This window comes from Passer domesticus, unplaced genomic scaffold, assembly GCF_036417665.1.
Source record: "Passer domesticus isolate bPasDom1 unplaced genomic scaffold, bPasDom1.hap1 HAP1_SCAFFOLD_93, whole genome shotgun sequence".
NCBI lineage: Eukaryota > Metazoa > Chordata > Aves > Passeriformes > Passeridae > Passer > Passer domesticus.
Genome location: NW_026990188.1, coordinates 211,630 through 234,236, shown reverse-complemented (window position 1 = coordinate 234,236; position 22,607 = coordinate 211,630). Strand labels below are relative to the sequence as shown.

General features: G+C 47.7%; 2 protein-coding genes and 1 long non-coding RNA gene across 3 annotated transcripts in view; 2 read left to right on the top strand and 1 right to left on the bottom strand.

Moving 5' to 3' along the window:
- Positions 1 to 22,607, top strand: part of LOC135293239 (TOG array regulator of axonemal microtubules protein 2-like) — an 84,315-nt gene that overhangs the window by 29,758 nt on the left and 31,950 nt on the right. The window lies entirely within an intron of this gene.
- On the top strand, positions 2,395 to 3,658 carry LOC135293236 (uncharacterized). The gene is made up of 2 exons (XR_010355339.1): positions 2,395 to 2,821; positions 3,302 to 3,658. It is a non-coding gene; the product is annotated as an uncharacterized LOC135293236 (long non-coding RNA).
- On the bottom strand, positions 12,069 to 19,127 carry LOC135293244 (cystatin-F-like). The gene is made up of 5 exons (XM_064407244.1): positions 18,997 to 19,127; positions 18,744 to 18,909; positions 14,285 to 14,457; positions 13,949 to 14,060; positions 12,069 to 13,488 (listed from the first exon to the last, which is right to left on the bottom strand). Exons 2-5 carry the CDS (start codon positions 18,817 to 18,819, stop codon positions 13,469 to 13,471), a joined length of 381 nt encoding a protein of 126 aa, XP_064263314.1. The 5' UTR covers positions 18,820 to 18,909; positions 18,997 to 19,127; the 3' UTR covers positions 12,069 to 13,468.

The following is a 22,607-nucleotide window of genomic DNA, read 5'->3' as shown; positions in this document are numbered from 1 at the left end:
AGCCCTTGGCTCTGTGCTGCTGGTCTGAAGAGCAAGTCCTGGACTAGAGCTTTGCTGCAATTCAGAGGCAAAGGGGTTTTGGAGTTTGCTTGGGCCCCATCTGACTTGCCAAATGAACAGCTTTGCTGTAGGCATGAAGGGACACCGGCCCATCAGAGCTTCTGCACAGCAGCCACCTGGAAGGCTCTGCATTATAGGCAGTAGCTGCCCATTTTCCACCTTTCATCTTTGTCTTCTTTTTTCAAAGGGGACCATAGGATTCATCAAGTTCATTTCTTTATAACACATGGGTCAAAATCCATCTGTCAATGATGCCTTGTTCCACATGTTGTTTTGCATGGGACAAGAAGGAAATGGCAAATACCTACAGAGGCAAGGGCAGCTTGGGCAAATTTTTCTGCCACACAGATTGATGTCAGGTCTGAAAATGCCACACTGGGGGAATATGGCTGAACAATGGAGTGTTGAAGAGGCAGGTCTTCAAGGGGAGTTTCCACTTTCTCCACCTCAGCTGCTCTGTGAAGTCATGGACTGCCTGACTCAGTGCCTTTCTGTGTCCCAAGTATGGGCTTCTTCCTTTTGGCTCTGGGATGCAGAACCTTTTCATTGCTTCCAAGTGACTGAACTCTCGAGGACCCTGATGTGAAATGTTTTAACATAGCTCCTGGTGGAGCGGACAACTTTGGATTTACAAATGTAAAAGGAGAGCTTTTCTTTTGGCGTTTTAAACACCGACAAGTAGGCTGGAAGGAAAGAAGAAAAGGATTCAAAAATCAGCAGAAATGGACTTTATTGTATAAAATGGGGTTGCCTCTGTCCTTTCCCTCGCCACTGTCCTCTCTTCTATGCCCTCAGAAGAGTGAACAGAAACGTGTGTTTCACTTGTAGATGAAGTATCACTGATGAAAGAGCTCTGCTACCAATGGAGACAACTGAGTGGCCAAGCTCTGCTGGATGTCACAGAGCGTATCACAGGTACGGCCTCCCCTCCTAAGCCAAGAGGTCTCCGAGGGAGTATTTACAGGGAATGCCAGTGAACAGACAGTAGAGTAGCTCCTCCACATCAGGAGGTGCTGAGCTCTCACTGGGGCCCTTCTCAAGTTCCATAGTGGCCAATGTCTTTAATTGCATTTAAACTCAAATGAAGTCCCATTTTTGAATGGGTACCATAACCCTTTTCCTGCTTAGCCAAATTGGTTTTGGGTACTTTCAGGAGCTCTTTCAGTGTTTTTGACTGCTGGTGGATTAACAGCATAGAGGAAATGAAGTTTCTTCCACCACAGAATAGTAAATGGCTACTACATAACAGTTTGCCTGATCAGGAAACAAGACTGGTCTCCTGAGCATTTCAGGTTTTGATCTTTCAGCCAAATCTGCCATGCAAGGAGCCTGTTGGTAGTCACTTTTTGTCTGTGTTTGATATAGTTCAGTTCAGAAAATGAGCAGAGAGCAGATTCCAGAGGCAATGTGAGAAAACCCTCGTGTTTTGGCTAAATTTCAGTCCCCTGTGTAGCCTTTTTCTCTCTCTATGCCCCTATTTCAGTGCACATTTTAAGAAGAAATGCTATTAACATTGGGAGGGGAAATGCCATTAAAATGTGGAGATGCTCAAGTGCCAGGGCAAATGCCAGGGCAATGGGTCTGGGTAATTCTCCAAGACACCCTGAGGTTTGAAACAGCTCTTTGTTGGAAGCCACAAAAGCATTCCACCAAAGACACCAGCTAGTCTCTGGTGGTTCTCATCCAGCTGTCAAGTAGCAGCCATCTCTGGTGGGCTGGAGTTTTGAAGTGTGTTCTAATACTGCCCTTTGCTGTGGGCCACGGAGCAAAGGGGAGAGCCAGATTAGACTTTTGGCCCTTGACATCAAAGTTACAAAAATGGAATCATTGCTTTTATTAGAAATCTCTCGATTGTCTCTCTAGGGTGCAATTCCAAATCTTCTATGTGGGTTTAGACAACTTGTAAATGGAAATAGTAGGCAATTTGACGTTTCATTCATTGTTCATGCAGAAAGAAATTGTGCAATAATTGAGTTAAGGTACAAAGTCTGCCACAGGTACAAGGCTCTGGTTGGAGATATTAGTCCCGAGGGGTTGGTGGTTGTGTTTCAAGGATGATCAGCGGCTTTGCCCATTTCTGTGTCGTGGGGCTGTATGTGCTGTTTCACTGATCTTGGCCCAAGAGGCTTCCAAGAAGCAAGAGTAGAGGTAGGTCCCTGTTTGCATGGAGGCCGGTGGGTAAGCAGCTGTGTCTCTCTCCCGGCAGTGCTTGTGGAATGGGCTCATGCCAGGAGCCCTGAAGCGGTCGAGCGCTACGCCCTGCCCGTGCTCTGGTCCTGCCTGGAGAACAAGGCGCTGCCTGTGCGAAGCGCCAACATCTGCGCTGTGGTCACCAAGCTGGCCTGTGCCCTCTGCGAGGCACTGGGCAGCCAGATCATTAAGTTTGCTGACAGCACACCTCCACACGTGCAGGAAAACCTCAACAGCCTTCTGGGCTGGTGAAGGTTTGATGTTCTCCAGAAAGTGGACAAATTTCTGAGCTGGACACCACCGGACATGACTTTTCAGCTGTGCCAGAAATGACAAAATACTAAGGAAGGGTGTGCATCTGCCCCTGCTCTGTTATCAGCATTGCCCTTCCTAGTCATGACGTGGGGGGCCTCAAGCAACAGCAGACTGATGACAAGGTAAAGATGAAGTATGGATCAGCCTCAAGTGAACCCAGACTGAGGAAAAGGTGAAGACTAAGCATGGATCAGCCTGAAGCAACTGGAGACTGAGGACAAGGTGAAGACCAAGCATGGATCAGTCTCACACAGAGGTGAGGTGGGAGCTGGGCCGCTCTCTGTTGGGAGGAAGGGTCTTGTGGCAGCCCAGAGAGGCTGTGCACATTGGCAGGGAACACTGGCTTGAATTACACAATGGCTGTGCACATTGTGCCCTGCATGTGCCCTGCAATGAGCTGTGCTGCTGGCAGTGCCCCGTGGAGCTGTAGGGCTGCTCAGCTGTGGGGCAGGGAGAGCAGCAGCAGGGTGCATGTGCAGCTGAGCCATGGCTGGAGAGCACAGGGCTCTGGGCTCCCTGCTGTCCCAGGGCAGCCCAGAGGCCAGGCTGCTCCTGTGGCAGCTCTGTGGAAGTGGGGCAGGGTTTTCCCCCTGCTCTGCTTCAAGTGGCTGCCGGCAGGAGCAGGTTTCCCTGTTCAGCCGTTTAGAAGCTTCCAAGGAATCTGTCCCATGAAATACGGAGCTTCAGATGCTTTAGGTTTGCATTCCAGGCTCTGTTAAACTTTGTGTCTCCACAGATACGACCGGCTACAGTCTTTCCAAGTTTTCTCTGGACATTTCCAATATTCCCTTACCAGGAAAGTCCTTGCCTGCAGTCCAGAAGCGCTCTTACCTCCAAGATCAGGAAGAAGCTGCCGACTGTCCAAAGAATATTTCAAGTTAGGATTTAGGCTTTAGGATTATCAAGAAGAGGATTCACCAAGAAGAGCATTCATCGAGAATAGGATTCATCAAGAAGAGGATTCAGCCAGATTAGGATTCATCAAGAATAGGATTCATCCACAATAGGAGTTAGGATTTTGGAATAGGTTTAGGCTTCATAGTTACGGATGTATCTGTGTTCTGATAGTTTTGAATAAATGTGTTTGATTGTATATTTAAATTTTGATGAGATATTTTAATTGTATATATTTTATTTTGATGATTTTAAAAAACTAAAAAAATAAATAAAATTTATATAAACCAAAAGAGGATTTGAGACCAGGATCTCCTAGCCTGGAGATTATGGGAGTGCAGTGTCTCACCACATGCCTTACTTGCTGGGCCTCTCCTCTTCCTCTTTTGCCATGTTTTCTTTGTGTCACTTGTGCTGCTGTTTTTAACTTGTCATGACAACAGGGCCACACATTGACATGTTTGGGGGACAATGGATCCAAAAGAACCTGTCTAGTCAAAGTTTTTCTACCTAGATGAGTTCTGTGCTCACCTTCTGCTCACTGCTCTGCAAGTGTGGCTGCATTCCCAGCTGGCATCCTCATGTTTGACATCAAGGTGTTCTGAGGTGCCACTGCCTCCCCTGGCCTTTTGATGCCATGGCAGTGGGTTTAGATCGCTGTTCTCTCCCTGCCCCTAACGTGTCTCACAGCCAGTGCTGATCTCCAGCCAAATCCCCACAAAGCCATTCTGCAGCATGTCCAAACCTGCTTGTCTCAAGCCCCTCATTTCTGCTGCTGCTGCCCTTCCCTCCTACACTTCCCCAGCAGCCTTGGAGCCCAGATGCTGCTGCTGAGCTCTCGGGATGCTCTCTGCTCTCCAGCTCCCACACATCCATCATCTCAGCCTCACTGCCATTTAGGAAGTTCAGCAGAGCTCCCTGCCCTGCTGCTCTCTGCAAGGTCTCTGCCTGCCCATCTTGCTCCAGGGCCCCCATGCCATGGCCAGGAATGGGGGTGGAGGCAGCAGGGGCAGATGCACACCCATGCTTAGTATCCCATCATTTCTGGCCCAGCTAGAGAGCCAAATCAGGACCTGTTCAAAGTTCACTGAAAGGGTCAGTTCCTGTATACACTGAGCCCTTTCTCTGCAAGGCTGAAATCAAGTGTTCAAGCCTTTGATTGGACATTCTGTCAACCAAAGCTGTTGTTCATCTCCCTCCTCCTGCACCCCACAGCAAACCCAAAACAACTGCACGTCCTGGCCCTGCTGCAAAGGCATTTGTGTGCCTGGGATCTGGGCTGCTGTCCCCATGGCCACCTGCCATCCCTTCCCTCTGGACACAGCTTGAAGCACAGTGAGCTCTTCCTTGGTCAGCTGCTGCCCTGGGCCCACACCACAAGAAAAGTTCTCAGAGCTATGCCTACAGCACATGAACCAAAAATCTACCACACAGGACTTAGCTTGGTCTCCTTACCTTACATCCTTTTTCCTCTGAACTCAACTTTTTTTCTTCTGTCATCATCATTGCCGGTGCCATTTGTCCCATTCTCCTTCTCTCTGCTGCATGTGGGGCTCAGAGCAATGAGAGCTAATCCAGATGGAGGCAAAGCTTTTGTGAGTACATGCATATAGGCAGCCTCTAAATATTGCAAACATCAACAGTCCAGTAACTCGGACTCTGCGTGCTCTTGGAGCTCCAGACTCCACCTCTGACCCGACCTCGAAACACTGGGGGCTGAATTTTGTTTCCTGTAGAAAAGGGCCACCGTTTGTAAGAAGGTGCATCCTCGCCTTGAGACACCCAGGGTGGAAAGAAGAGCTAGCCCCTGACGATGTCCTCATTGCTGTAGAAATGAAAGAGCCTGCAGACCAGGTCATGGAGCAGGATGCCCAGGGATCAGATGGTGGCTGGCTGGCCATGGCAGCAGCCGAAGAGGATCCACTCCGGTGGGCTGCACTCCTATGGGACTCCTATGGCGTTCCTATGGGACGCAGGTGCAGCTCATCAGGCGATGCTGCTCCCGCTCCCTGCCAGCCAGCTCCCGTTCCACAGCAGCCAGCCCTTGCCCCGCCGAAAAGCAACTTGGCTGCAGCCGGCTGAAGAAGTATTTTGCAGGGGAAATACTACTGCCTCAAAATTCCCCATTTTCAATTGCAAGTCATGTGCATTTGCAATTCACACAGGTGCCCAGCATGGGCTTAGGATCCAGCAGTTATTCTTTAGGGCACTACAGCTGGATGTGCAGTTTCCTTTCTCACCGTGGGCAAGGAGGGAACTGAAGGCTTCATGAACTGCCTGAACTGTTGCCCTCCTACAATCTTCTGTAGAGAGTGCAAGCAGAAAAACAATTGAAAAAAAATGTGCTTTTCTACCAGGCGTTCCTTGTGCTGCCAGCCATTCCAGCCACAAAATGTACTAGCACAGGCTTTCCTTTGCAATAGCTGGCAGCAAAGCATTCTCCAGATTTACCAAGTAGAGCATCTGTTCCGGTCTCTTGTGGCATGAAAGCTGTTTTGGGGAGTGGGTGTAAACCCCCCCCAGTGTGTGGATGGAGAACATATTGCACTGTCTGTACATAACTGTTTTCTGCTGGGGAAGATCTTCAATATTACAAGAAGACACTTTGATAGTGCTTTTACATTTTTAATATTTCCTAAAATCTTAATCACTGACTTTTTTGAGAGGTTTTGTTCCTTGTGAACAGGCAGAGCCAACAGCGTGCAGTGACAAACAATTTGTAAATATCCTGCTCCACCAAGCGTCTGCAATTGGATCTGCAGCACTGGGAAAGATGAAGAGGTTTTGCCGTAATCCCTTCTGCCTGTGACTGCAAACGGGTCGTGTCTTTCCCTGTCCTGGTTCAGGCGGCAGGGGAACAAACTGCCTCAAGGTACCAAAGGAAAGTTACTTGAAACATTTGGCTACAGCGCTGGATGGTGTTCTGAGGAGAAAGGTGGATGATATATTGTCATAATGGGAATATCACAACTACACACACCCCTCAAAAAACGCAACAGGAGCACCAATCCATCTAGGCAATTTCAGGTTTTTCTTCTACATCTTTTGTTACTCGCACAATGGGGCACAAAATATTTTTTTATGATATACCACAACATTGTTATGTCTTTCATTGTTACATGCTAAAAGGTAGAACAGATGTTTGAAAACAAAACCTCTCAAAAAAGTCAGTGATTAAGATTTTAGGAAATATTAAAAATGTAAAAGCACTATCAAAGTGTCTTCTTCTAATATTGAAGATCTTCCCCAGCAGAAAACAGTTATGTACAGACAGTGCAATATGTTCTCCATCCACACACTGGGGGGGGTTTACACCCACTCCCCAAAACAGCTTTCATGCCACAAGAGACCGGAACAGATGCTCTACTTGGTAAATCTGGAGAATGCTTTGCTGCCAGCTATTGCAAAGGAAAGCCTGTGCTAGTACATTTTGTGGCTGGAATGGCTGGCAGCACAAAGGAATTCCAGACAAGAACTCAAGTTTCACAGAGGAGCCAGGGACGAGGGGACCATGGTGGACCTGTGCTCACCAACAAGGAGGGGGAATGTGCACCTGAAGGGCAGCCTTGGCTGCAGGGATCACGAGGTGGTGGAGTCCAACTTCCTTAGGGCAGGGAGAAGGGTGCAGAGCAAACTTGCTGCCCTGAATTCAGGAGGGCAGAGTCTGGCACCTTCAGCGATCTGCTTGGTAGAGTACAATGAATAAAGCCCTGGAGGAAGCTGGTTGATATTCAGGGATCATCTCCTCCAGGCTCAGGAGTGATGCATCCCAACAGAGAGGAAGCTGGGTAAAAATGCCAGGAGGCTTTGTGTAGATGAACAGGGAGCTCCTGGACAAGGTCAGACACTAAAAGGAAACCTGTGGAGGGTGGAAGCAGGGGCTATAGCCTGGGAGGAATACAGAGAGCTTGTCTGAGCAGCCAGGGATCCGGTTAGTGGAGATAAAGGTAAAGGTAAAGGTAAAGGAGGTTAGAGGAGATAAAGCTCTGAGAGAATTAAATGTGGCCAGGGGCATCAAGGACAACAAGAAAAGCTTCTGCAGGTGTGTGAGTGATAAAAAGGAACACTAGGAAAAAGGAGGACCCTCTCTGGAAGGAAAGAGGAGACTTGATTACCTGAGACATGGCAAAGGCTGAGGTGCTCAATGAGGTTTTTGCCCCCTTTTCCACCAGGAAGTGCTCCAGCCACACCGCCTGAGTTGCAGAAAGGGAAGGCAGGGACTGGGAGACTGAAGAATCATCCGCTGTAAATCACATTTTAGATCATCTGAGGAACATGAAGGTGCACAGGAGCTGTTAAAATGCATCTACAGGTCCTGGAGGAACTGATGGATGAAGTCACTATCCATTGTATTTGAGGAGTTGTGGTAGTCCAGTTAAGTTCCCACCAACTAGAAGAGGGGAAAAAAACCCCATTTTTAAAAAAGGGAAGAAAGGAAGTCCTGGGGAGCTGCAGCCTGTGAGTCTCACCTCTGTGCCCAGCAGGACCACGGAGCAGAGAGACTGGAACATGTTATTCAGAGAAGTTGTGGATGCTGCACACTTGGAAATGTTCAAGGCCAGGCTGGATGGGGCTCTGAGCAACCCAGTCTCATGGGAAGTGTCCCTGATGATCTTTGAGGTCCCTTCCAACTCAAAGCATAGTATAATTTTAAATAGGAGGTTTTGCATCTTGAAGAACTAAAGGGGTTGCTTCAGCAGCTGTGTGATTTAGTGCATTGGTACTTGGAAGTTTTTGCTGCTCTCTCCTTTTCTGCCACTGGGTGACAATCCAACCTAAACTTACACTATTGCTGCATTTCTTCACCTTTGGAAAGGAAAGGGATTTGCTATAAATATATAATGAAAAGCACCAGAAAAGGGGAAGGTGATGCTACAAATGTCACCTGATTTCAATGGCCTGCTCTTCTATTAATGGAGGGCTATGCAAATGAAAGTGACTCTTCCCTGTCAGTGCTTCTGTCAGCCTGTTCTGTGTTACTGCCAAGCTGTCCTGTGGCAGGTAGCTGATGGCTGCTGGATCAGGCTGACTTGTTCCTGTACAGGCCAGGGGCTGCTCTTTTTGGGAAAACCCAGTCCAGGGTAGGCTGCTTCAGCACCAGCTAGTTAGCACTACTCTGCCAGCCCTTGCAGCTGTTTGTCCTCTTCTGGTGGGATATGAAAGTTAAACTTGGTGGGATCTCAAGCTGGGGTTGAAAAAGCAAATCTGCTGTGTTGATTCTTTGTTGCTGCTGCTTTGGCACCCTTGGGCCGAGCACAGCTTTGCCTCTTGGTACACAGTTTTCATTAGTGATTTATTTGCTAAAGTATTTCACCAAGTAACTTTTGGACAGGGTGCAGTTCTCAGTCAATTTTTTTAAGGGTACTGCAGACTGACTGGACTTGTACCCCATAAGCTCCCTCTGTTTGTACAGGCTGGACAGACAGGCTTTATTCAGTCTGAGAGATTAAATCTCTCTGGTCTGTAAAGTCCCAACTGTAGTGGGTGGCACAATGCTAAGCAACAAACTTTGCATGGTGACAGGCTGCTTAACCAGACTGTTGGTGGTCCATTTCTCATAAGAGCCTTAACGCTTCATTTTAGCTGCTCCCATTCCTGGTGTTGTGCTGGATCCTGTAATCCATCCATGGTATGCAGAAGTGGGGGGATCTGTAGTAAAACCCAGATGAAACAGGTTGACTGACACAGAGGTCTCATTATTCAGCGTAAGAGGTGCTTAAGAACAGTATTTTTCTAGAAACTATTTTTTTTTCTAAAACAAATCTCTAATCTTTGATTGGCTTTCCAATGGAAGAGTAAAGCAGCAGCACTAAAATGCCTGTGGAATAAACAAACAGGTATAAAGTCCTCTTGATGCTCCTGTGAGGACTGGTTTTACAGGTTTATTCCGCTTCCACAGAGGCTGAGTCCATGATGTGTTGATTTCAGATGGATGGTGACACACCTGCCTTGAGCAGGGAGAAACCTGGAACAAGTCAGACTTGGAAAAAACAGCCAGTCTTCTCTTTTTATGATATGAGTGCAGGAACATGACACCTCTGCAGCTCTAAGGCTGGCTCTTCTCTTGTGTGAGAAGTCTTACTGGATGCAAGAGCATTTACAGAGGTATCCAAAGGTCTTGTCAGAGCATGATTGTCTTCTTGAGGCAAAAGAAAGGGGCTGTGGTTCCCTAAAAAGGGAGGAAGTCCTCTTTGCATAACTCCCAGAGAAGCCTGAGGCTGCTTCCTGTGTCTTACCCAAGTTTCTTTTGGGACAGACTATGGCATATGAGAGAATGTTGCCCTGTCTCCTGGAAGGCCTGGAGAAATTTTTGATTTAATGTAAACCCCTGCAGTAAAACTGTCCAAGGAAAGGAACAGAGCTGGAGCACACCATAGCTGTGCATTTAAAAAATGTATTTTGTTTTGTCTTGTTAGTAGAAGAGATGTTTCTGCAGGGCACAAGTATCAAGAAGACTTTTCTGAAAGTATTTAAAATGTTACTCCCCTGTTAACTGCCCTGTTTCTTGTCTGGAGCAAACTTCTGTACTAGAGCTTCTGGAACATAACTGGTATGCCCCTGACACTTTTATGCAAAGGTTGGTTTCTCAGTGTGAACAGCTGATGAAAATGATTGCAAAGCCTTTGCATAAATCTGATTCCTTTAAATTTGTGTCTGCTTTGTGCCAGTAAAAACTTTGCAGACGAGATAATGACCTCTTAAGCTTCTGGGTCTGTCTGCTCAGTGATCACAACAGGGATCTGATGATGCTGACACTTGGGCTTTCTCATCTAGCCTGCTTAAAAACAGTGCTGCAAAAGAATGAGCACAGGGGGCAGCTAATTTTTGCTAATATGCTGATTTTTTGAGGCAGGGACTGAAAAAGTTAGCAGTAAATTTTTGTAGTTAGCTATGTGTGGAAGGCTTTTTCCTCACAGTCAGCAGCTGTTGTGTCTCCTTATCTGTCTGCTGCCAGCTAAATCTTTGCTGGTTCCATGGAGCTGTGACTCCCCCAGCTGTCAGTGGGCTCTGAAAGTCAGTCAGGTTGTGAAACTGGGTGCATCTTCTACAGGCAGAACTCCCAGGTCCTTCGTGTAGAGCTGCTGATGTCAAGAGAATGCAAAGTGGGAAGTGTGTCAGTCAGCAATGCTTTATATTTTGGTGGCAGGCAGTTTGTTTCCTGTGCCATTTAAAAAGTGGGAGTATGAGAGGAAATATTTGCAGAGCAGAGCTTTTGAGTAAATGCAGATCTCTGTTTAAGGATCACTGGCCACTTTGAAGCTCTGGTAAAACTCAGGTTGTGATTGTCCCACAAGCTCTTAATTTCACTGCTGAGATTGTTCCTTTTATTCTTCAACATACTGGCAGAAACAAGTTTTCCTTCTCACCTCATGTTCCAAATCTTTACTAAAAATATTATTGAATTGCCATTGTAACCTGAAATAGATGTCAGAGACCCAGCAAGGTCTGCAGGGGTATGAACTCCTTGGAGTGAATGGGTGAACTGCTAACCTTGGTGTAGACTGTAGCCAAGATGCAGAGAGCAAACACGTTGCCTTTTTGACTGCTGCATATCCTTGTGATGAAGGGGTGTTTAGCTGCAGTTCTTTAGGTCAGCTCTAGCAGTGCCCTCCTCTTTAATTACCCAAATCCTTCCTGAGTGAAGTGTTCTGGGGTGATACAAAGAGCTCAGTGGACTTTAGCTCTGCTCCTTTCTCTGGTGCTGATGAAAGCTCTGTTACCATAGCTGAGAGGATGATGGGTACTACAATTCCAGTGTGTCTTTCTTCTTGTAAGCACACTGGATTCTGTGTCACAGTGAACACTTGGATGCAGCTTTGAACATAAGGCTGATTTGTCTTTCTCAGCAGGAGCTTGTCTGTTTGGAGAGAGAGGTCTAAACAGTGGTGCTGCATTTTCCTTGGGAGAGCAGCAAAGGCCTCCCAAGGTTTGTCAGCCTGCATGGTGCCAAGTTCACCTGGCTTTAACTTTTGTTGCTCTGACAAATGGAGAATTGGCTTGGCGAGGTGACTGAGATGAAGCACTGTGTGTCAGGGGCTTGGAGAGTCGCACAGGGAACACTGCTGTGTGACATGCTCACTGCCTGCATGCATCTCTGCACAGACCTGAAGTGACAGCATGCTGCCTGCTCACCCCCTTGGTGGCATGTGAGAGGCAAATGACATCTGTTCCTGAACACCAGCCTGTCCTGCTGGCTGAAGGAAGGAACAGGGATCTGCCCAGCCTGTTCTGGCCCAGTCTGTCTAGAGCTGACAGCCTGGTTAGAAGCCCTTGGCATTGTGTGAAGTGTGCAGCTGAAAGAGAAGAGGGCTTGAGACCATTCCTAACCCCTCTGAGATGCAAAGAGAAGCTGTTCCTGGGCTTCTCTTGCTCTCCTACAAACTTAGCTGTGGCTTGGCTTTCCTGCTTTGTGGACAGCCCAAGCCACCAACACTGACTTTCTTTCTCCTTGTCTTTGGCACCAGGCTGTTAGTGGTGGCTGAATGTAGCATCACATTACATCCTCCTACATTGTAGCCCTTCTGGAGCTTTCTTTAGAGCACTGTTTTTTTGTTGGTGGTGGTGGTTTTGGGTGGGTTTGTTGTTGTTGTTGTTGTTTTTCCCAGCCAAGACACTGCTGTTCCCAAAGATAAGATTCAGCATAGCTGCCTCTCCAGCACTGGATGCTGAATTTGTGCTGCTGCTGAGCCACCTGTTCATCACAAGTGGTGTTTCTGAAGCAGAACTTGGGACTTGGGACTTGCCCAGCCCTGGGGTTACTTGGAGCAGATATTCAGCTGTACTATTAATACAATCTGTTTTAAGATCCCCAGACCTTGCCTTGGAACCAGGCCATTCACTGGCCTTTCTTGACTGAATGGTTGTTAAAAAGGCTGAAAGTGGGAGTGTTACTGCTAAGAGGAGTTACAATATTGCTGCAAAAAGGCAACAACTTTCAAGAAAAAAGGAGTATTTGTATTTAAAAAAAAGTGTTTGTGGCTTAGATCAGGGCCCTGTCCATTTAGAAGTGCTGGTCTGTGTATGACTGGTCATAGGTCATATGGCTGTTTTAAGTGAGCAGCTACCCAAATCCTTCCTAATAGGGACCTTACTCCACTGTAAGTAATAATTAGCCTGTGGAAGAAGAGTGAAGACTTGAAGGAATGCTAGATGCCCATCTAGAGAAGAACATCATTGTAGTGAACCTGAATATACGCTGTGGTCTGCCAGAGATTAAATGTTGTATATTAACCTGAATGGAACTATGCTGTTTAACCTCAGAATTATTATTTGGCAATATGATTAGATTTATTAGCCTTGGCGTTTGCAGTGATGCCCTTTCACAGTGTAGCTTAGCTTTTGATTAAAGTGGAAGCACTTGTTGGACTGTGTAATTTCTGGGATGTCCGTGTTTCAAGAAATCCTTATCCATACCTCTGTCTTAAAAAAAAAAATAAAACAACAGCTCTCCCTCTTGCCTTCCTGGCACGTGTGTCTGACCATTTCCCTGGCACTGGAAAATCTTAAAACTTGTGTGTGTGTGTACACCCAGGCAAACCACCCCACTGTTGTCAAGCTTTGCTAGGTGTTGTATTCACATGTGCTGTGGTTTAGACTTGTTTCCATCATGGCTTTGTGAAAGTTCATCACAAAACAAGTGCAACAGAGCTTCCTGGGAGTGCTTGGAAATTCAGCCAGAGGATGGATGGCAAATGAATGACAACACATGTTCATGTGCAGTTTAGTTTTGGAAAAACAGATACAAAACTGGATAGCAAGACATTCAGCCAAGGCAGGCCTTGTCTTTTGAGGTTCTTTCTCAAGGAAGAAAACAACCATGTGGTTTGAGAAAAAAGCTCTGTGCAGTTCTGTACAGCTGTTCCCCACTTCAGTATTGACCTCAGCAGTCCAGGCAAGGAAAAACTCATGGTGGGAGATCCTCTGTAAGTCAGGCTCTCATGGGGAAAGGTCTTGGTCACATTGGGCAACAGGGATATGCACTTTGTGTGTCCAGGGTGTTATCCAGACCTCAAAATATCATCTCAGCATCTGTGAATAAAAGGGGAATAGGTGAGAAAGTTCAGGTGTCTGCTGGTTGATCTCAGCATTGCAGGCTGTGATGGGGCAGGAGAATACAGCATCCTTTTGCCTGCCCACTTTATCCTAGGAAAAGTACTGTTTGCTAAGTAATCCTGTCTAGTGGGAAAGCCTGTGTAAAGTGTTTCCCACCCAGGAAATCTCTTTAGCACCTACTCTATTTCTGCACACTCTCCTCAGTCACCCAGGAATATGGGCTGGGTGGATGTGTCTGGTTCAGCTCCCTGCAGACAGGAGCTGGCCCCGGATGCATGAAAGGCAATAACCTGGCCTCACCCCAGCTGGCTCTGCAGAGGAGAGGCTTGTGCACATATGGAGACATGGCAGAGCTGGTCTAAAAGGGATTCTACAGCTAGAGATGACCAAGAATCCCCTGTAGTTCCTGGGCACCCCAAATAAATTGAACACATACCTGTTGCAGGTTTTTTTCCCTCTGGAAGTGACAGCTGTCCAGGCTGGGGTGATCCCTGATTTCCACGTGAAGCATGTACTTCAGCCCTCTGACTAGAGAAAGCAGTTTCCTCCTTTAAAGTGGGGCAGGGGAAAGAGACGCCCAAACTTTGGCTAGGAATCAAGTGCTACAGCTGAGAACTGTGTGTCACCTACACAGAGTCCTCCTGTGTAGCAGTGCTATAGGGGACTTCTTTAGCAGTCCTGAGGAAGATCAGGGATTTTGTGCCTTGGATATGCCACAGGAGGGTCAGTTAGAAGATGATTTGGAGAACCATCAGGAGCCTGCTGCTCTTACCTGTACCATGGCTTTCTTTATCTGTGATTCCTTAAACAGGAAGAGGTCATTTGAGCTGTTGTTGTACCTGTAGACCCCAAAGCGAGCGGCCTTGCGGACCTCGGGGTTGTTGGTGTTCACTGGGACAGGGAAGCCAGGTCTTATGGTTGAGTGGGGTGGTGTAACAAGTGTACCTGAAACAACACAAAACACCAGGGTAAAACACATCAGGGCATGAAAGGGTGGGAGCTTCAGCCCTCTGAACCAATGATAAACCCTTTTACTTGTCCAATGCATTTGTACTTCAGAAGGTCTCTACCCGCACCTGTTAAAAAGTAGTTTTTGTTTATATGCCTGAAATGGTGAAACAATCCTAGGAAACGAAGTGACATAAAGAGATGCTGCCAGAAGTGAAAGCAGAGCTCAAAATTATTTAGAAGAAGCCAGAGCATCACAAACATTATTTCAATGTCTCTGTTATAACTCCTGGTTTATGAAAGGACCAACTTTGAAACTGCTTATAAAGATAGGTCATGTAGCTCAGAGTGCAGTATAGTTTTGATAACATATCAAACACTGGCTTGAGAGTCCTGCTGCTCTTAATTTGCACATCTTATCTTACAGATACAAGTTTTTATCCCACACCACACCCTTAAACCTTTGATGGCATCTTGATGCTTTTATGTTAGAAGGATTCAGATGTTAGGAAGAAATTCTTCACTCAAAGGGTGGTAAGACATGGCACATGTTTAAATCCTGGAAGTTTTAAGTCCAGGCTAGGTGGGGCTTTGAGCTACCTGGTCCAGTGGAAACTGTCCCTGTCTGTGGCAGGCAGTCGGAAGGAGATGGTCTTTAAGGTCCCTTCCAACCCAAATAATTCTGTGATTACCAAGGTCATGGAGTGGAGAAGCAAGGTGTGCAGGAAATGGAAATTGGGGAGTGGGGGGGGTTAACCCATGACCTTTCACATTAGAGCAGTCCATAAATCCATTTATATTTGTATAAATGTATATTTTTACTTGATTGTGTAGCTCTTTCCCCATGCACCGCTTATTTTTCAATCATTTAAAAGAAGCTCAGAGCTTACAGTTGATATCATTATTTCACCCCCTTTTACATTTCCCTTCCTCTCCATTTTCCCAATTCTGAAATCAAAGAAGAGGAAAAAATCCCCAATCCTGGAGAAGGTGCCATCCAGCCACTTCTAATGCCAAGGACTGCCGGTGCAGGAGGTGACCTGTGTGCCTGCAGGCACTGAGCCTGGGTGTGCTTGTGCACACAGAGGTTGTACTAAATCTGCTGTGAAAGTCAAGCTCATTATCACCTCTAGCTTTTTTTCCACAGACAGCTCTCTCACCCACAGCCAGCTGCACAGAGCATGGGCTATGTACTTAAGCCAGTTTGCAGGGGCAGCTTGATGATCCAAAGTCTATTTAAAAAACAAAACAAAACAAAACAAAACAAACAACCAAAAAAATAAAACCACCCCAAAACAAACCAGAATTACATGCCATCATCAGCATAGAAGGTGACAAAAATTTATCTCACATGTTGCTTATGCACATCCTACTCATACTGTCACATCCTTCTCACAGGTGTTAATTGCTGCACCCACTTGTAACAGTGCTCAGGGATTTACATACACCTTGACCTGCAAAGGAGAGACTCAATTCCACATCCCTCCACAACCCACGGATGTCCAAATCCATCTCTCTTCCTGGCTGATACCCCAGCTGCCTTAATGACCCCCATATTTTCTTGCAGGTGGGAGCTGAGAGACCCAGGCCATGTGTTGGAGAGGAATGGATGTTCAGCAGGTGGCTTTCTGTCTGCTGTGGAGGTGATGAACTCTCCTGTGCCATAACTCTGATCTGTGTTGGCACTGTGGGTGTGCAGCCAGTGCTGGGCAAGTGTTGTGGTGTTTTTTCAGCCAACAGCCCAGAATCCACTTGTAGGTCCTAAGACTGTCCTCTGTGGGATGGTGTTTTCCCACTGCAGCAAGGGTGGGACTCGACAGTCACAGAAGCTTGCGACCATTCAGCCTTGGACCGAAGGTATTTCTCAGGCCAGCACGTCTTACCCAGTGCTCAGCTCATGGTAAAACTTTTCACAGGGGTTTAAGGCACTGGCATCCACAGGTGATTGAGGAGGGCCATGCAGGACCTGTCTGCAGGCAGAAATGAAGCTCCAGGCAGAGCAGGTTTGCCCACAAAGCCAGCTGTCCTCTTCCTCAGAAATGCCATGCTTTTTCCTGTGCCATCAATGCCAACCCAACAGCTACAGGGACCAGATTTTTCCTGAGCTCACCTAGCAACTGGCACACTCTGCCAGGTTTAGAGCAAGTTGCTGCCTTGGACTCTTCTTGCTGCTCCCCAGCACCTTGCTTGAAAAGCTGCTCTCACACCTGTTGGAAAGTCAGGTGTTGCAGTGGTGGGGGTGTTGACATCAGATACTGTTCTTTGTAGAAGGGGGTGGTAACCACAGCCTCTTTTAATCTTAACACAATGTCCTTTTGTGGCTTTTGACAACCCTCAACACCTCTTGAGTCATGGTGACATCTTTTATAGGCATGGAGTGAATGAGGCTGGCTGAAATCACACTGTGTGGATGGGAAGAAAACTATTACGTGCATTATTCAAACCAAGAGTCAGAGTCCAAGAGCCCTTCCTGACTCCAGTGCCTGGGAGATCTAGCAGTGTCACACATGGCCAGGCCTCCGAAGTGTATTACCTGGAGAGGTGAGCAAGCTGGACAGGTGTTGTAGACAGGCAGACTCAATAGCCCATGTGTTGTAAGCAGGGGATAGGTTATGGGTTACATTTTCCCCCCAGTTTTCACCAAGGGGTTCTGGGCATTTTACCTTGGTCACCAGTTGCAACTTGGTGTTGAAAATTACTCATACCAGAGCAAAGTGGGTATAAAATCTACTGAACCCTTGTGGGAGATCTTTATCCCACCATTTTCCTCTAGGGACTCAGATTCCTTAAGGCTAGGATTTGGTTTTCTTTGTGTGCTTTCATTCCTGTTCAAGGTGGTCACTGCATGGCAAACACACAGCTCTGAAATCACTTTTAGTCTTTGGAATAGTTTGCAATACTCTATTTCCAAACCCCAGAGACTCTTCTGGTGTGAGGTACCTGTAATTCTGATTTTCTCTCTGCAGCCTTTTCATCCCTGGCTTGAGTGCCATTTTCTAAAAATTAGACTTTGTGTAAGGTGATGGCCCCATTCCAGGCACAAGGCAGACTTGGCTCAGAGGGTCAAATAGCACTGCAGGGCTCTAGGCATACCAGCATTCCTGAAACAGCCAGGCTGTGTGGGAGCAGAGGCACAGCACAACTTGGCCAGGCACCTACAATACCCAGAGGCCATGACTGTGTGATCTCACAGTCTGAGCAGACAACTCTTGCTGCTCTAGTGAGAGATGCTTAGGACCAGAGCAATCATATTCAGAGCCCATCCTTGCTCCTGGATTTGGAAATGTGAAGAGAGAAAAGTCAGCCCTCCTCCTGCTCCTTCTGTTGGGCAATAGACTTAGACCCTTTTGTTGCTCAAAATTAACTGGCAACCATCTGTTATAAAGCAAACAGTGTCTGTTTTTGCAGATATAAGTTGAATGTTGTATTAAGAGGCTCTCTCTTGTGCCTTCCTCCTTGAGGATTGCTTTGGGGACCTTGTTCCTGCAGTATGAGAGAGCAATCCTGTGGCTGCTCCCTCCCTGGCTGCAGTGAAACAAATAAGCAGATTGCAATGTGTTGATTTTTTTTTTTCCACCAGATGCTTCGAAAACCTCCTCCCCATTTCTCCCTCCTTTAAAAACTTCCTCCCCCTAGCAAGGCTAGGGCTTTATCTTTACATTTAAGATGCGGCAGAGTTCCTGCATGCCTCTGCAACCCCCAAAGGAAACCACAGCAGAAACAAAAAGCTACTGGCTAACAAAACACCATCCCTAAGTTCTTTCTGTATATGTGAACTAAAGTAATGCTGAAATATATTCAGTAGTACTGGACCAACACCTTCAGAGAAAAACACTCATGTCTGCAGCTCCCATTCTAAAGACTTAAGGCCAGCTGCAGTCAAGAGAGTTCCCTTGCTCAGCAAAGAAAGAAATGAAACAGGTTAATGCTTCATTAAAAGTCAGCTAATCTGCACTCAAGTGTCCATCTGTACTTAGCAGTCAGATTGTTACGCGCAGCCTTTAGATTTAATAATCAAGGTCATGCAGAGTTTAAACACTGACAAATGAGTTAAAACCATAAATTGACTTTAAAACCCCTAAATGATATCCCAGGATAGCATGGTTCACTACCCAAGGAGAAAGTCTTTTGAGCAGTTGGGTTTTCAGCTGCAGCCTGAGCCCTGCAGTGCTGAGCCAGCATGGGCAGCACTTGGAGAAAGGCTGTTATTTACCAGAGCCCTACGTAGCAGCACTCACAGAACGTAAACCACAAGGAAAACAGCAATTATTTTGCATTCTTACCACCTGAAGTCCTGGTGAAGCTCCAGAGTGCCAAACAGCAAAGTGCAGTGAAGCTGCAGGCGAAGTTCGCTGCCATCTCCACCACTCCAGAGGAGGAGCCCGACAGTCAGAGGAGCAACTGCCCTGCTTCCTGCCGGAGAACTGCTTCTGTGACTGCTCTTACTGGCTGGTGGGGAAGCGAAAAAACACCCTAAAACCCCCTGAATCATCACAGCTCTGATGCAGTCTTTGCTTCCTGCTGATGACCACATACCTCAAGGCCCAGCCACAAAGCTGTGGCTTGGTGACAGCAGCACCAGTCTTGCATGAGGCAGGGACTTTTGCTTTGTGATCCTCAAGGGCAGAAGCGTGGACAGATACATGTGATACAGCACTGGAAAGGGGTGTGGGGGTGAGCAGAGTTACAGTCATGTGCTTGAAGGATCATGGGGAAACTTCATACCTAAGAAACAGGCAATCAGCCCTGGGGCTGTGGCTCTTGGCTTGCATTTGTCCATCTGTGTGGACACCTGACAGAGATGATGGGCCCAGGGTCTTGCCTCCCCTCATGAGGAGATGTGGGGTTTGGGTGAGGGAGACAGGGAACTTTTAGGGGTACCTACCCAAGGGGGCTGTGTGGAACAAAACCAGTAGGGAAAACATTTTGGGTTTGGTGGTAGAGCATCACACCCTCCATTTATAAAAGGTGTTATGACAAAAGGAAAGGGCAGCATTAGAGGGGATGAGTTTTTTCTAGGTGATATCTAGAAAGAAGAGAAACAGGGGAAGAGGAGTATTTTGTCTCTCTGTGGCTTGAACCTTCACAAGTTCTGCAGACAATATTGCTGCATTGAAACAGACAGGGTAAAATCCTGGATACATTATTCTGGAATAAAAAGAGCCAAAGCCTCTTAGCTCAAGACAACATCTTGGGATTTGAAGAAACCTTTGTAAAAATCTTTGTGCTTTGTAACATCAGCTGAGCCTGCCCCCAGCCTGGCTGATGGGACCCTGTCAGCAAAGGAAGTGCAGGAAGCCTGGAGAGGAGGCAGCGGTGCTTGAGGAGGCTCTGTGCCCTGCCAGCTCAGCAGAGGACTGGCAATCCAACCAGCTGACTCCTGCACTCCATGGGAGCATTCCCTTCCTGGCCAGGCTGCGCTGAAGCTGTGCTGTGCCTGGCGCTGTGCATTGCCCTGGCGCTGTGCGTGCCGCACGGACAGTCCCGTTTGTGGCTCCGCACTGCCCGAGGCTCTCCCCCCTCACACAGGGGCCCCGCCCCGCCCCGGGCGCCCCCTGGCGGCTGCCCGGCCCCGCCCGCCCCGCGCAGGCGCGCTCCCTGCCCATGGCGCCGCCCAGCGGCAGCCGCCCCTCCCTGCAGGCCCGGGCCGGGATCGGGCCCTGCTGCTCGTCCTGTCCCTCGGCTCCCTTCTTTCCAGAGAGAGGAAGGCTCCAAAGGAAGCGTTTGCCAGCTGTGACCCTCTGCTTTACTCTGTGGGGCCGAAAGTCTTCCCTGAAGGTGGCCCTGTTGCGTCCATGAGTGCTGGTGCAGGAAAAAGCCCCTTCCTTCTGCCGCCAGCCGTCATCAGTGGCTCAAAAGCAGCGCCCAGCTCTGGAAGGAGAAACAGCCCGTGGCACAGTGGTGCCATCCCTGCCCAGACGGGGCTTTCTGCCACAGCAGCAGCTGCAGCAGCAGCAGGGCTTGCCTTGGCTTCACCTGGAAAGCCAGAAGCCTCTGTCAGTCAGCAGGTTGCCAGGCTGCATCAGCTCCTGGTAGGGGTGAATCCTGCTAGCTCTGACCATTTCCAAAAGGTTATAAAGGCAGCAGTACAGACATACATGCAGAGCAACCAGCGTTGCATAAATGTTAAAACTGTGTGGGTTTTGTGGCATTCTTAGGGCTGTCATGCTGACGGTGCCTCCTGCACAGCTTGTGTGCCATGCCATTGCTGGGCCAGCCTTGTCCCCAAGCTGTCACCCCCAGCCTCGTTCTCTGGCTGCTGTTGCATCTCAAAGCACAGTTGCCCAATTGCTGAGTTGCAGCTCTCAGGCTGGAGCACCAACCCGTGCTGTTGCATGTGAACGAATGGTCTGTGTCCACTTCATTGTGCTGGCAGAAGCCACTTTTGCTGAGACACAGGACAGAGAAAGTAGAGGAAAAAATCAGTTGGAAACTCTTGTATGGAAAATCAAGACGACTCTGACATTGTGGAGAGGGAGAGAGGGTGATGCATCTGACTCCACCTTATCAGAAGGCTAAATAATTACTTTCTTATACCATACTATATACATTGCATCTAAACTGAATCTGCCACACACTCACCCTTGCTCACAGCTGCACAGAACTGCATCCCCTCTGATTCTCTCGTGTCTGTCTCGTGGCAGTCCCAACACACACATTCTCCTGGCCCTGACAGGCCAAGGGAACAAAACATCCTCACTTTGGGTAACAATCTCCATATTGCATTCTACTTTGGCACAACACAGTCATAAGAATTGTGTTTTCTCTTTCTCTGATGTTCAGAAAATGTGAAACCCAGAAATATTCCTGGGAAGATTTGTGCCTTGCTTTTCTCTATGAAGGGAATGTGGCAACACTCTTGGGCTGGGGGCAGGCTGCTGGAGCTTCCTGTTGCTTTCCTTTGAGGAAACAGCAGTGTTTTGTGAATGGTGGGCAGAAAATGGTATGCCTGGCTCTGGGGACTGTTTTGTAAGCAGTGCATGTTTGAAACTATTCCCTGATCTCTAGCCTGGAGGAAATTAGGGTCACCCAGCAACATCTTATGTCTTCAGGATTATGACACCAGTAAGGCACAGATGTGGGGTCTGCAGATTGTCCTGACTTCCAGTGTGACACGCAGAGGGAATTTGCATCAGGACAATATGCAGCCTCCCAGCTGTCACATGTGGTGTCTGACCAGCTGCTCTCTCCATTCCACTTGCTGGGCTCATGCCAGAGGTGGTCCTGGAGCTGGGAAACACCTGGACTTGTGTAGAGCCCTTCCAAAATGCTGCCATGGCTGCAAGAGCAGGCAAACAGCAAAAGCCCAGATCTTTCTCCATTCCTTTAGTTTTTAACTGAGACCGGGTGGTTTTTCCAGGTATTTTCTGTTCATGCTCAGGAAGGTATTTTTAGGAGGGAGAAAAAAACCTGTTTTCAAGGGCAGAGGAGAGGAGGGGGAAGGAAGCTTCTGAACTTTGGAAAGCTTGTGGTTGCTCTGTTTTCCTGAGCCTGCCTTGCTAAGGTGTGCCCACCAGCTGAGCTATTTGGTCTCTGCCTCATAACTGCCTTATAGGTGGCACTTGCCCATTTTAGTGGTTTTCCTCCCACCACCAGCTTCTACATTGTCCCACATTGGGATTTAAGGTTCTTTTCCTTCTTTCTGTGTGTCCATTGGAGTCAGATCCCTGTGACTGCCAGATGCATACTGCAGGGAAGCTGCCAGAAGTGAGGCACAGGCCCCAAAGGCTTCTTTGAGGTGCTGTAATTGTGCAGCAGCAGTGTGCTGTGTGTGCAGCAGGTTGGTTACTTGGCTTTTTCTCCCAACTTAGGTGTCATTGTTCCTTCAGCAAGCCCTACAGTTTGCTGGTTGATGTTAGCCATGCAGCAAATGGGTGGGAATGACAGGCATTCCAGTTGAGAGAACTCTCCAGGATATTAGCAAAGCACAATTTCATCCACAGCATTTAACCAAGAGTTCTTGGTTTTAGTCAGAAGCACTGCTGGGCAAAAGGGCACATTGCCTTTGGTTTCCTCACATGCTGGCTCTTTCTGAGTGTTCAGCATGGTGTACAGGGTGAATGGGCTTGGTGCCTGTTGTGTGTTACTCTGGGATCCTTTGAGCTGTGGGTTATGGACTGCAAGGGGGTTTTGTGCTGCTTTGGGGC

Bases quoted from the DNA above. Each gene is read 5' to 3' on its own strand.
- LOC135293244 (XM_064407244.1), bottom strand. From the start codon at position 18,819: ATGGCAGCGAACTTCGCCTGCAGCTTCACTGCACTTTGCTGTTTGGCA. The intron at 14,458-18,743 runs GTAAGAATGCAA...GTGTTGTTTCAG, and splicing joins CTTCACCAGGACTTCAGGTG to GTACACTTGTTACACCACCC. The intron at 14,061-14,284 runs GTAAGAGCAGCA...CCCACTTTAAAG, and splicing joins TAAAGAAAGCCATGGTACAG to GAGGAAACTGCTTTCTCTAG.